This window comes from Scomber japonicus, chromosome 15, assembly GCF_027409825.1.
Source record: "Scomber japonicus isolate fScoJap1 chromosome 15, fScoJap1.pri, whole genome shotgun sequence".
NCBI classification, from domain to species: Eukaryota; Metazoa; Chordata; class Actinopteri; order Scombriformes; family Scombridae; genus Scomber; species Scomber japonicus.
Window position 1 is genome coordinate 29,234,439 of NC_070592.1, and position 15,312 is coordinate 29,249,750.

The window sequence follows — 15,312 nt, forward strand, 5'->3', positions numbered from 1 at the left end:
ACGAGCTCTTCATCCTCTTTTGAAGAGCGAGTAGAGCAGTTACTCACTTAATATTGTTTCTATCAATATTATCCACTTTGTTACTTCAAGTTAGTGAGCTAACAAAGCTTCAAAGTTGTTTTATGTTGCATAGCAACCAGAATGCACCCTGTTGATCTTCTGTTACTAGCAATACTCACATCTAAGTTTTATAATTGAGTGGAGCAAAAAAACCCTATATGATCACGGCCTAAAGCGACCCTACAATGATTCACTGTCACCCGCCAAAATATGAGAGTGACAGCAGAGAAACAAAAAAAATGGATTCAACACTTATAAAAGAAAAAAGCATAATGAGTAATAGTAACCGAAGCAAAAAAGGTAGTTGCAGGTATAATAATAATAATAATAATAATAATAGTGCTACCAACAGCGATAATAATGGGAATTACAATTGTTAAACAACGCTGACGAAGAAGAATTTTTACTATAATAAGAAAATTTGAGATGCACTGACAGTTTAGTGTCTTTGTCTGACTTGGTGGATTTTCGGGTTGGTTTTTAAAGGTAGGCACACGGACAGGCACTGCATGCGATGGTTGGGGGTGGGGGTGGGGTTTGGGGGGAGGTGGGATGTTGGCTGATCTGGGAGTGCTTCAGTGTGGGGTAGGAGGGCAGGATGGGGGGTTGGCTTCAGAGGGGCGGGAGAGGGTTGGGGGGGTGGGGTTTAGAGGGCGGGGCTCATTTCTGTCCGGTGATGGACTGCGATATGGATCGAGGTGGGATCATGTCCAACAGGTACTCTCTCTGCCGGTCTGCTAAGCTGGAGCTCTTATGGGCTCCAACTGCCGCTGGGTTCAGATAGGCAATATTTAACCCTGTGGGGGTGAGACAGAAACAGAGAGTGGACTGTAAGCTCCACACACAAAACACTATGCCTTAGCTTCAGAAATGCTCTACAGTCACTGTAAACTCTAAAATAGTGGTGTTTATTTACCTAAACTGAAGAGAAAACCAGACCTTTATTATAGACAGGCCTTCATTATAGGCAGGCCTTCATTAGAGACAGGCCTTCATTAGAGACAGGCCTTCATTAGAGACAGGCCTTCATTAGAGACAGGCCTTCATTAGAGACAGGCCTTCATTAGAGACAGGCCTTCATTAGAGACAGGCCTTCATTAGAGGCAGGCCTTCATTAGAGGCAGGCCTTCATTAGAGGCAGGCCTTCATTAGAGACAGGCCTTCATTAGAGATAGACCTTCATTAGAGGCAGGCCTTCATTAGAGACAGGCCTTCATTAGAGATAGACCTTCATTAGAGGCAGGCCTTCATTAGAGATAGACCTTCATTAGAGGCAGGCCTTCATTAGTGATAGACCTTCATTAGAGACAGACCTTCTTTAGAGGCAGGCCTTCATTAGAGACAGGCCTTCATTAGAGACAGGCCTTCATTAGAGATAGACCTTCATTAGAGATAGACCATTAAAGACAGGCCTTCATTAGAGACAGGCCATTATTATAGACAGGCCTTCATTAGAGGCAGGCCTTCATTAGAGACAGGCCTTTATTAGAGACAGGCCTTCATTAGAGACAGGCCTTTATTAGAGACAGGCCTTCATTAGAGACAGGCCTTCATTAGAGACAGGCCTTCATTAGAGACAGGCCTTCATTAGAGACAGGCCTTCATTAGAGACAGGCCTTTATTAGAGACAGGCCTTCATTAGAGACAGGCCTTCATTAGAGACAGGCCTTCATTAGAGACAGGCCTTCATTAGAAACAGGCCTTCATTAGATAAAGGCCTTCATTAGAAAAAGGCCCAGGCCTTTATTTTGAGTCATGCACTTTGAATTTTTCTATGGAACAAAAATAATATCATTACTAATTACTACTACTAAATCCAATTGATGTTTTTTGTTCAGTATACAACTACAACTACTATGTGTGAATGAACACTTAAAAGCTAGTTTCACATTAACGTTTGATTGGTTTTTAATGTGATGCCTGTAGCCAAATGAAAAAAAGAGCAAAGTGAAAATGACTGGAATTATACAGTAAATAATAAATAAAAAGTGTCCATATCTACACTTTGTTTAGTTGATTAGCCATAAACATAATAATAGTAGCTCAGCATTGAAGAGCTCTGCAGCACATCACACAGTTATGACAGTATTATCCCTGAGTGTTAGACAGCACTTCAATGCATAGTATACAAGCGTCAGTGGATGCTCCATACAGACTCACACAGGCATAAACCAAACCTTAGAGCACAGAATTTTCCACTAGAGATGCAATGGATGGTCAGTTAATCCATTAATCGATCACCAGGAAATTCATCTACAAGCATTTTTATAATCAAATTAAAGGAAAAAGAAAACATTTGCTGGTTGCAGGTTCGCAAATGTGACAATCAAAAGCTTCTGTGTCACCAGCCCGGTCCTTGAGTGCACCTGAATTTTGCTCTGTGGGCTCTAAGAACATTTTGGAATTGATTATTAATATAATTGTTGAAATTTCACCACCTCAATGTTTATTACCTGACTTTTATTAGGAACTGCTGGACATCACTGATAATGATATCAGCTTTTGTTTGTGAAATCTACTATCTTGTTCAGTTATGGAGTATTATTGGTGTAACCATAAGACTAAAATATGGTTTACTCACTATCATTATGAGTGAAAGTGATCTAGTCTTATAAGGCAGGTTCTATATACAGAACAGGAGCGCCCTGGTGGTCGAGTGGTAAGAGTGCATGCCACATAATTGAGTGTCCCTGGTTCGAAACCGGCAAGGGACCTATGCTACTTTATGATTCTGATTAATGAGGCTGCTAGTTGTTTGTCCCACAGTAGTAAAATGCAGTGGAAGTGGAAGAACTAATGTGAAGCTAAAGGATCTAAACATGGACCTCTCTGGCACAGAACCAGTCAGTGTGTGCTGTAGCTACCTGGGATGTTGTAGATCTGGCGACGGCTGTCATGCTGCAGTCTGTTGCTGCTACTGCTGCTACTGCTGCCTCCGCTGCCACAGTGCTTTGCACTGGTCATCCCCATGAGGCTGCTGGCCACTGACAACTGAGAGGCCTGGGCGAAGTTAGACAGGACGCCTCGTGCAGAGTTGGACAGACCTCTCTGCATGGAAGCCTGAGGCTGAGGAGCCTGAGGACAGCACAGACATCCCATTAACTCCATCACCACGGTTACACAGTGCACAGATTACACACGTATAATGTAAACTGTTTGTTTATGCAGTACTTGTTTTTAGTTAATTGTTCATTACCAGCTTAAAACATGCTGTGCTTTGTTCCATGCCATCATGAATCTATTGTACTAACTATTAAAACCATGCAGTAAACCTTGGGGTCCTTTAACTTGTTATGATGCTGTCATATTTAATAAATAATAATATCAGAAATATCATTATATTCACTGATATAAAGTCAATATAAATGTTGGTGGTAGCTAATACACACAAAGCAAAGTTTCTCTCATACATTTGTAGTGGAAAAACAACAAATGATTATTTAAAGTATTTTAAATAATCATTATAAAATTTTCTTGTTTTATGTATTAAAACATGTGTGGGTGAGACTCTTTTATGATCAGGACTGCTGGGTGGTGTGCAGCACTCTACCTGGCGGAGGGCATGGTGTCGGATCATGGAATCAGTCTTGGAGGCGTTGGGGCCAGTAGGAGCTGAGCTGGGGGAGAGGGCTGCCTGCTGCTGCAGCCTCTGTTCAATCTCCTGATAGGAAAACATACAGGAAACAGTCAGGAAACAACATGGAACAGTGTTTACACTCATTAAACTGAGTCTGAATTAGAGGTTCCCAGTGTCACCATTATACCTCAGATCTACATCAGCTCTTATCAGATAGTGAGAGTGAAATGACATGACTTTAAACTACTGCTGTTTAACTGGCCGCTTTAACACACTCACCACTCTTCACTCTTATATTAATTCCTTAAAAAGGCACAAAGGTGCACAGAATATGATGAAGGAAACCCTACACTGGGAGGACAAATGAGGTATGTTGTGATAAACCTTCTGTTGATATAAATATAAGAAATGGTGGCTATGCAAAGAATCAGAGTGAAGTTGGATGTGTGGAGGGACAGTGTTGTTGACCTGCTCCTGCTGCAGAGCCTTCACAAAGGCGTTCTTCAGCCTGTTAGTGTGCTCCGCCTTCAGAGCCTTCTTCTGATTGGACGTCATGCACTGCTCGCAGAGGATTCGCCCGCTCTTCTCCTGCTTCCAGTGGGGGGTGAAGTCGGTTCTGCATTGGGCACAGAAGAAGGGCTCCATGCGGGCCAGCGTCCCCCGGAGTTTACCTGCAGAGAAGAGCCCACAGTAACATATGAAGCCTCGCTCACATAGGTGAAGACACACACTGCTGGATCAGTGCTCGTTCACTCATCACTTTCAGTCAATGACAATCACAGGTTGTTATTGGTCAGCTGGTGATGACAGGTGGAGAGGGTGGTGTGCTGCGGTTAAACCATGATGGGCAGTGACTGATAACTCTCATCCTTAAAGTGATTAGGTTTAGTTTCCTGTCTGCACCTGTTGTTCATCTACAGTTACTGCACCCACACCCACACCCACACACACACACACCCACCCACCCACACACACACACACACACACACACACACCCACACACCCACCCACACCCACACACCCACACACAAACACACACACACCCCCACACACACACACGTCTAACTGCTTTCCCACATTTTGATCAAAGTGAGATTAAAAAGGTAATAAAGCTGCTGTTGACTCAGTATTCAGTTTTTATTAGTTGAGACTGATAAAAAGACTGCACTGATCCTTAAATAGAGATCATCAGCATCACAGTCTGACCTCAGTATTCTAGCTACAGATGCACTCATATCTAATTTCAGTGGTGATAATGAAAGCTGATATAATTACATGTTGTGATCAATATGATAAATAATACTCTTATCTTATTACAAAAGCAAAAACTTTTTTTTTTTACATCATCAATGTTAAGTGTACTTTTTTTGTAACAGTTTGTAGTGTGTGTGTGTGTGTGTGTGTGTGTGTGTGTGTGTGTGTGTGTGTGTGTGTGTGTGTGTGTGTGTGTGTGTGTGTGTGTGTAGCTCTGCCCTCATGCACACAGGCACAGACAGACAGCAGGGGGGAGCACAGCAGACTGAGACTCTGTTTAAATTTCATAATAATAAACTATTTAATTTGCTTATTTGTTGGCCAATAAAATGTTGAAATGTGATATCTATGGTACATATCTAACCCACACTTGTAGTCTTGAGCCCTAAAGTGTGTGTTAGCACACTACCAGGTAGCAGAGAAATGTGTATTGTATTACCACAGTAAACTGTACAACACCTGCCCAGCTGTTAGTGATAAAACATCTGTAAACTTGTTTTAGGACACAATGATGAACAAACATGAAGGAGCTGAAGTTTATAACATGCTGGATTCATAGTTCATGTTCAAACACAGAAGCTCTATAGATGATTATCACTGCTTACTGCCTCATATTAACATTATTATCTGCTGACAGCTCACAGTCCAGACAGTAAGTATCTGGACAGTTACACATCAATGTAGAAACAACTGAGTGGCAGATATAGAACTTAAAAAAAGTTTGTGGTGTATGCGCTCATCTCCAGAGTAACAACAGTGTTAAAGCAAGAAAAAAAGTCTGCACACTGCTGCTCCCAATGCAGGTAGACATGGTCTCAGTCTGTGGAGGAGCACTGAGATGTCACTGGTGGTGTCCTGTTGAGTCTACCGGCATTGGGAGCTGCAGTGTTGCTTTTACACACATCTAGAACTATTATCATATCCCAGATCACAAGTTTAACTGTGTCCATGTTACATTTACCAGCTATTTTTTCCATGTACAAAAATCAATAATAGAGAATTTAAAAAAAATTGATCATTATTTGGAAATTAAGTCAAAAACAACAAAACATGTGAGCTTCACTGAGCATTGTGCATGTACCTGAGCTCTGAACATGTGTGAGATGTTCACACGCTCTAAGCACTGCTGCCAGTCACTGCAAACACAACACACACAAGTAGCTGCTTCACTGCTACATGTGTGGGTGTTTGGACACTTCACTTTACACAATCACCTTTCACTTGTACAAACAGCAGCATGTAGATGACTGGATGGCTGTTCACTGTGCTCCAGACACATGGAGAGGTTCAGTCTATATGTGCCTCAGCTCAGACTGTAACAGGTGATGCAGGTGTGTGTGTGTGTGTGTGTGTGTGTGTGTGCTGCTTACCCTGACTGTCGAGCACGCTCTGTACCACCTCCTCCAGCCCCACCATGTAAATGAACTCGCTGTTGGCTGCAGAGGGCAGGAAGTGGAGGAGCGGGGCGGGGGGTTTGGGTGGGGGGATCTCCAGCAGGGTTTTTTCCAGCTGCTTCCTTAGGGCTAGCTTGGCCGCCGCCTGGCTGCTGGCCTGGTCGGCCATGGAGCTCACGCCGCCGCTGGCCGAGCCGGACATGGTGGACGGGCTGACGGCCGAGGCTCCGCCCAGGCCCCCCCCCACGCCTCCTGCCCCCGCCGCCGCCGCCGCCTGCATGTGGGCCAGGTTCATGTACATGGCACTGGAGCCTGAACGCTGGGAAGCTGCCACCTGCTGGCTGGCCTGCAGGGAGACACACACACACATCATGCTGCTTAGGTAGTGTGTCAGAGCTTCATCGTCATCATCATCATCAACATCAGGAGTTGTGTGTTACACTGTGACATGTCAGAGGGGGGAGCAGCTGCACATGCTGCACTATTATCAAAAACAACTCCTACAATCATCGGAAGTGTAAGACTCCTGGATCACTGTCCATATCATCATCATCATCATCATAATCATAATCATCATCATCATCATCATCATCATCAGAGCTGCTGTCTGTAAGGTTTCAGCTTTATATCTGCTGTATTTGAACACACATCCCACTTTAGATCATTGTGAAACAGAAAATAAGGTTTCACAATTAATAAACAAGAAACCATATTAGAAATGAGGACGCTTTCTCATCACTGTAACATTGACAAGGCTGATCAGTTACTGATTGATCACTCTCCTTTAGAAACACATTATCAGGAACATGGCATGAAAATTCATAATTCATAATAATCTGGTAATTCAGAGCTGCACATCTCACTCCTCAATGCTTGTGTTAATGGTTAACAATGAGGAAGAGGAAGCACCAGCAGACTGACATACTGATGGTGAATATACACTTGTGGTCAACCTGCTATTTTGTTTGAACTCAAACTGTCCTTGTATCCACGGTAACAGCAGGAACAACAGGTCAAAGTGAAAAAAGCATGTAACTATGTTCATTTCGGAAAAATCACTAACATGCTCGACACTGTGATTAACACGCTGCTCATAAATACATCTTAAGAAACCCAGTCCACCCTGATCTTACATCAGACTGTGGGTTTGTGGGAAACGGTGTTAAATACAGCTAAAAATAGACAGATTTAATAAACAGTCATTTACGTGTGTTTTTTAAGTACCATCCCTCTGAAGACAAATGGAGTAAAGCTCACAACACATTATATTACAGACCTGCTCTCACTACAGCTTATTATGGAACAGTGTGCACTTTTACTTTGTAGTTTCAACCCTTTTAACCTCTAATTCAACCTGCTTTCAGTCAGATCCACCGCTCTCATCCGCTCCCTCAGTGTTAATGACAGACACAAATGTAAAAACACTCTGGATTATTGGATGCAGTGCAGGCCTTGGAGCTCCGTCAGGTTTGGGATGTGTACCTGCTGGTAGCTGATGGGGTTGCCCATGCTGCTGGAGTTGGAGCGGCCCATGCCCGGCTTGGAGGAAATCCGCTGGCCCAGCTGGGCGGGGTTGGGTGCGATCACTCGCTGGGACATCAGCATGGGCGGCAGGTTGGCATTGGCTGCTGACCTGATGACTGTGTGACCCTGCAGAGAGGAACACACACACACACACACACACACACACACACACACACACACACACACACACACACACACACACACACACACACACACACACACACACACACACACACACACACACACACACACACACACACACACACACACACACACACACACATAATAATCTCATTAAAGGGAAGTATTCCATAATAATAATAATAATAATAATAATAATATGATGAGGAGTTAAACCTCTAATTTCTGTGTTTATATATGAAGAAGACATAAGAAGCAATATGCTCAGGTTTGATGTTGCAGTGACTGCAGCCAGCAGCTAGCAGATGGCAGCAGGTTTTGGGAGGGTGATGAGTGGGTGGGGGTTGAGTAATCTGTTGTTATGCAGCACTGCTATTACTGTATGTATGTTGTTTCAGTCAGATCACAGAGCATCAGCTCCACATAATAAATGTTCATTCTGTTAATAAGTTGACACCAGAGCAGAAAGACAGCAGTCTGTGGTCTTCAGTTCATGTTGTATGTATGGAACACATCAGACCACCTCTCACCACTTCAGGGCTCTCGTGTTCACATTCTTTGTGCAGGAAAAAAAGAAAGACTTCTCTGTGACAACAAACCACAATCACAAGCAGACTTGTTGGCCCCAAAAAAACACCAACACAGTGATGAGTCATCTCAATGTGTTTAACCCCTGAGTCACCAGGACACCTTCATACCAGTGTTAAAGCTTCAGTAGTTGTGAATCATTTCTTCATCTTTACTGTTTAGCTGGTAAAAATAAGATGTCAAAGTAGGTGTTATTTCACTCTGTGTGTGTGTGTGTGTGTGTGTTTGTCTGTGTGTGTGTGTGTGTGTTTGTCTTTACAGCTAAAACACACACACTAACTTACTTTAGTAAAGCTGAACAGAAAAAGATTTGAGAAGTGATGCTAAGATATTTGGCAGATATTACTCATCACCAGCAGTACTACTGGCTGCCATTTCTTGTGTTCACTTCATCTTTAACTTTATCAAGGTATTAAAGATTTGGTATTTTTCTATTGCTGTTTACATTCTTGTATCATTAAATTGTATATTGCACTTTGTGTCACTTTGTGCACTACTGCCATGGTATCACTGTATCCTATCATAGCATCCTACTACACCACAGCCACTATCAATACTTCCTGGAATCTGTAAGCATTTATTAATGGTCTTCTGTGAGTGGTTTTATGTATGTGTGTATGTGTGTGTCATATAAGCCACTGGATGCCTTCATTTCCCTCAGGATGAATAAAATATCTAACTATCTACCTGCTTTTGGAGAAACTGAAAGCTGATTCTCATGAAGTGTACCACTGTTTTTAAATGTATTAATGTAGTGATATTTTGTTTAGATATATATATATATATATATCTGTGATAGAGCTGTTTTAGCTTGAGCGTGGTGGACCTGCAGAACACTGTGGATCTACATGTTAATCTATAAATTAGCCTACATGTGCTGTTCACATAGATGCTGTACACAGTGTGGACAGCAGAGGGCAGCAGCTGCTCACTGACTGCACTAACAAACCAGGCAGAACATCATCATCCATACAAAACAAGCTAACAAGATAATCCAGCACACAAAGAAAGACACACACACACATTCACACTCACACACAGCCATCCATAAACACAGAGATCTGCTGAATATTTAATACCATCTCAACATGTAATGGAGGAACAAAGCACAAGAACAAAGGCTTTCAGCAGGAGACGGACTCATTATCTCTCTCTCACACTCTCTCTCTCTCTCACACACACACACACGTACACACGTACACACACACACACACACACACACACACACACACACACACACAGACTGTCCACTAACCCATTCATTCTCTGCACCGAACTCAGTCCTGATGTCAGTTCACATCATTGCTCTGCTCTGAACCTTCACCCTGACCTCCGTCTGTCTCATCAGGATCACAGAGACCTGAACAGGACCTTTGAAGAACACTGGAGAACCTTTAGGCTAAACACTGTGCTGGCTGTGAGTCTGAGAACATTCACCTCTGCTGGATAAAACTCTCTCTCTCTCTCTCTCTCTCTCTCTCTCTCTCTCTCTCTCTCTCTCTCTGCTTTTCTGTTAGGATTCTTTCACAGGAACTGCATCCAAGAGCACATTCATCATGTCCAAGACTCAGACAGTCAGACTCAAGTTTCCCAACAGGCTGAGTCTGAGGTACGAAATGTCTTCATGTCTCAGGACTCAGTTCTTTAAGCCCACATGTACTCAGGCTGCAACCAATGGCCATTTTCACTATTGATTAAGATAATCCTTTATTGTATAGTCCCACAATGGGGACATTTATAGTGTTACATCAGCATAGTAAAAATAGAAAGAGCATCACTAAGAAAATAAAGAACTATAAATAATAAATAAGTAAAACAAGCTGTAACAGTATGTTGAGAGGAATACTGGTGTAATGATGATATACCGGAGTGTGATAATGATATTGTGTTGAAGTTACAGATGATGCATTAAAAAGTACAGTCTGTTTGCAGATTCATCTGTCCATTCTTTTCTTAATTCATTTGTTAGTTGTTTGGGCTCTAAAGTGTTGAAACACGGTGATCACCCAAAGCTCATGACGATGACCTTTATTACAAGCAAAGATATTGAGTCTACTGTTATAGAGGACTGAAACTATTGAAAATATCCACATTTAAGAAGCTGGAATAATGGAATTTGGACATTTTATGTTAAAAATAACTCCAAACAATGAATCTATTATCAGAATAGTAGACAACTAATCAATGCATCCACTCATTGGTGCAGCTCTACAGGCTTGACTCAGAAAATGACTCTTCATACTTACTCATTTTTTCTTGATTTTTGCTGGATAAGCTGATTGATATTTCACATGCAGTTAGACATAAATATATAAGCACAGATAGTCAAAGTAAAGGAACATTATAACTTCATCTGTCTTCTACATGAAGGACAGCTGAGCCTGCACGTTTGCATAGAAGTAGATTCTCTTGAAAAATAGTTTGAGATGACATTTTAACCCTTTCTGACCCAGTGCTCTTGCTGACTCAGCATCATGACATCATGGTCTGTATGAGTGTAAGGTGATGAGGTTCTTACTGTGTGATCATGCCTTCACTACAACGTATAGCACTGAAATGCTTTCTGACATGTATGTACACACACACACACACACACACACACACACACACACACACACACACACACACACACACCTGTGCAGTGCGGAGGTTCTGGGGCTCTGGGTTGTGCAGGCCCGGCCGCACCGGCAGCTTCCCCAGGCCAGGAGAGCTGTGGATGGGAGGAGGCTGCACAGAGGAGGCAGCGTTCTGGACCACCGGCACCTACAGACACACACACACACACACACACACACACACATCAACACATTATTAAATATATTATATATTCTATTTCACATCATATAACAGCCTCTGTTTACAACTTCACATCAGAGACGACATTTAATGCAAAGTCCTGTACTCAGCTTTCATGATGTCAGACTAACTTGTATTTATTGAAGAAGGCCATGTGATGAAAGCTCTGGGAATGGGTGAAAGATATTGAAAGATTTTGTCACTGCAAATGTGTTTCCAGGGTTTAAAACACACTTTTCATATTTAAAAACTGATGTTGAGTTATAAACCATGTGCAATACTAACATCACTTTGATAACGAGCCTGGAGAGTGTCCAGGCCTATGGGTGTGTGTGTGTGTGTGTGTGTGTGTGTGTGTGTGTGTGTGTGTGTGTGTGTGTGTGTGCATATTAAAGATACTGTAGCAGGGTGTGCTGGTGTCCTGTTGGCTCTTTTTTTTGATAATACTGTTTTTGTTGATATACTCCTCCTCCCCCCAACTCACTTCACTGTCCATTATAAAATAAAGATAGAAATGCTCCCAAAATACTTCACATACACAGTGGAGTTAGTTTTTTCAGCAGATATCTAGTTTCCTGTCATGCTGGTGCTGGTTGTCCATGTACTGAATGTGTCCTTCATCTGTACATATATGCATAGAATGAGTGTAAGTGATGGAGGAACATGTAGAGCTCATAGCTGTAGCAGGTTGATCCAGATCAGAGAGCAGGATCAGGCTGCAGGCACAAATCACCAGAGGTCAGTTTGACTTAGTTTTGCAGTTTAAATAGTAACTGATAGGACCAGCCACCGGCAACGCTTGTCTTTCTAACCGTCAGACAAGAAGCTGCTACCTTCATGTTCTGCATATGAAGCTTTGTTTCAAATGGAAGAAACAGGAGGGATAACATAAGTGTGAGTGTCTGACTTTAGTCAATCTGTGTGTATTTTGCTGATGTTGGGGAATTCCAGAGTTTGGAGTTTTTGGGGGCAGCGATCTAAACCACAAAATGACGACATCACAGCAAATATTTATAATGAGAAAGGTCAACATTATACATGACCAGCTTTAATAACGCAGCTTTCTTTGTGACTTCAGACAGAGGACAGGGTTCAAACATCCTGGGAGGGGAGTTACAATTGGTTTTGGAAAATCTGTCGCCATGAGAAACGCTGATATTTACAAACAAAGGTAACCAGATAACATGAAAACCAGTTGATCTGTAACACCGGGTGTTCTGTAATCAGATGTCGCTTTAGCTCAGCTTTGTTTGCTACCATCTGAAGACACATGACGCATTCTGCTCTCCTGTCGCTGCTCTCAGTAATTCCAAACTTCACATAACTGTCATCATATGTTCTGAACGCAGCTAGTTTGCACCTAACGTCGCATGTCAACATGGACTGACTCTAGTATCCATACATCACTTCCTGTAATATTGTATGGGTCAGCACCTTCTCCACATATCTTCATTAAATATTACTGCTGCAGAAACCACCACTTCACCACTTCCTGTGATGCAATGGCTCTACTTTTTTGAAGTGTAATGTACTTTATATTTTTGATTAATTGAATTTTGAAGTTGAAATAAATGAGTTAAGATTTACCAAAAACTTTTTTGATTTGTAATTTTCAGGTACACCAATAATTAACTAGACTACTCAATAACCTGTACCTACTGATGTACCATACAGCTGGAGGACATGCATCAGAACCACTGTTTTATGTTTTCCTGCTTCTTTGCACAATTGTCAGATGTTGTATGTTTTTTAAGTTGTGAAATGTAGGTGTATGTTTTTAATGTCTTCATCATATGGTGTGTATTGTTTGTATTTTTAATGTATTGGAGGAAGCCGAAGATACATTTCCACTAAGGTGAACAATAAAGTCAATTCTATTCAATTTTCTTCATGGCAAGCTGACCTTTAAGCCTGACTACTACTGTAACTGACCATGAAGCATTATATTTGAATGAATATCTTGCTTGCTAGAAAACATGTAAAAGATGTAAATACTTGTCAGTGTTGTAATGTATGTGTGACCGTCCTGTTTATATATGCATCATAACACAGACACAGTGAGGTCAGCAGGTACACCAACCTCTGACAGAACTGCTGCAGCACAGTGTCCAGCAGTGGGATCAGTGTGTGTGTGTGTGTGTGTGTGTGTGTGTGTGTTAGCAGCAGCTCTCACCTTCTGCACCACGTTCTCCTTCTGCATCTGACTCTGCCTCAGCTTCTTCAGCAGCACCAGACGAGCTTCCTCCAGACGCAGCTCCTCTCTCAGAGCTTTGATCATCTGCTGCCTCTCCTCTCCTGTCTTCCCCTGGAACACACACACACACACACACACACACACACACGGTCTTTAGATGACAAATTTAAGGCAACTTGTTACACACCTTTAAATAAAGACGTTGAAGGCAGCAGTTTGACCTCTGCATGTTTAATTATATCTAGATTCTCTTACATCATGTCAGTTAATACAGTTTGATGAATTCATTAATTACCTGAGATTCTTTATTTCTGTTAACACACCTCATGTATTGTAGACTTCAGATCATGATCCTTATAATGTATTATCATTCCTCCTGTATGCTGTAATAGAGTTTTCTATCATTTATGATTTGCCGTGTAGATGCTCTATTGCTGTGATGTCTTATTAATGCATTCATTATGTTGATTAATCCAGGACAATTAAGGCGTTCAATTTGACAGCTCTGACTCTGACGTGTTAATCAGGTTTCAAACTGATGTACAATACAAAGTTAATTAGAGAGAGGCTTTCCTGCACACTGAGGGTGTTCCTCTGAGCTGTGTGTGCGGGGTTGAACATGTGATTTGCTGTGGATGGTTTTTTTTACCTTGAACATGTCCAGATTGGCATGGTGCAGGTGCTCCTCAGGACGAGGGGTTGTTCTGGGACTGGAGGCCTCGTTGTCTGACAGGATGATGACGTCTGGAGATGGAGTTCGTCTATCGTGATCCGCCTCACTGAATGTGAACATGAGGAAAAACAAAAAAATGTCTCGTCAGATTTTGGACAAACATGCACGGTCGTTTGTTTATTTACAGTGAGGTCAAGTCCAGTGGACATCACAAAGCTTCCAAACACAGATCACCTGTCAGGATGAATTTTGGAGAAGTGCGTCCATTAAAAAGCAAACTAACAGGAGTCTGCTGAGTAGACACATTATAACTGCAATGAACAAGCTCAATGCATTCACACTTCTTCAAGTTTGTCTCTATAAGCTCTGGATAGTTTCTACCATTGCTGCTGGCACATCCTCTCAGACTCAGTAGGACTGGGTGAGGGGCATCAGTAGGACTGGATGTGGGGCATCAGTAGGACTGGGTGGGGGGCATCAGTAGGACTGGATGGGGGGCATCAGTAGGACTGGATGTGAGGCATCAGTAGGACTGGATGTGAGGCATCAGTAGGACTGGATGGGGGGCATCAGTGGGACTGGATGGGGGGCATCAGTAGGACTGGATGGGGGGCATCAGTAGGACTGGATGTGAGGCATCAGTAGGACTGGATGTGAGGTATCAGTAGGACTGGATGTGAGGTATCGGTAGGACTGGATGGGGGGCATCGGTAGGACTGGATGGGGGGCATCAGTAGGACTGGATGGGGGGCATCAGTAGGACTGGATGGGGGGCATCAGTAGGACTGGATGGGGGGCATCGGTAGGACTGGATGGGGGGCATCAGTAGGGACTGATGGGGGGGCATCAGTAGGACTGGATGTGAGGTATCGGTAGGACTGGATGGGGGCATCGGTAGGACTGGATGGGGGGCATCAGTAGGACTGGATGTGAGGCATCAGTAGGACTGGAATGGGGGCACAGTGGGACTGGATGGGGGGCATCAGTAGGACTGGATGGGGGGCATCAGTGGGACTGGATGGGGGGCATCAGTAGGACTGGATGGGGGGCATCAGTAGGACTGGATGGGGGCATCAGTAGGACTGGATGGGTGCTGCCACTGTTTTTAAGT

General features: G+C 42.8%; 1 protein-coding gene across 2 annotated transcripts in view; it reads right to left on the reverse strand.

Annotated features, from left to right (window-relative positions):
- Positions 1-707: 707 nt before the first annotated feature.
- The window catches only part of gatad2b (GATA zinc finger domain containing 2B), a 44,937-nt gene continuing 30,332 nt past the window's right edge, over positions 708-15,312 (reverse strand). The window contains exons 3-11 of one of the 2 annotated variants that reach the window (XM_053333760.1): positions 14,178-14,307; positions 13,508-13,633; positions 11,173-11,301; positions 7,768-7,935; positions 6,262-6,631; positions 4,106-4,308; positions 3,611-3,721; positions 2,925-3,135; positions 708-857 (exon numbers count right to left, since the gene is read on the reverse strand). In XM_053333760.1, the coding sequence (XP_053189735.1) occupies positions 721-857; positions 2,925-3,135; positions 3,611-3,721; positions 4,106-4,308; positions 6,262-6,631; positions 7,768-7,935; positions 11,173-11,301; positions 13,508-13,633; positions 14,178-14,307 (1,585 nt within the window). In that variant the 3' untranslated portion in view covers positions 708-720. Of the gene's footprint in view, positions 858-2,924; positions 3,136-3,610; positions 3,722-4,105; positions 4,309-6,261; positions 6,632-7,767; positions 7,936-11,172; positions 11,302-13,507; positions 13,640-14,177; positions 14,308-15,312 lie in introns of both variants that reach the window. The other variant, XM_053333759.1, reaches the window with a different exon arrangement.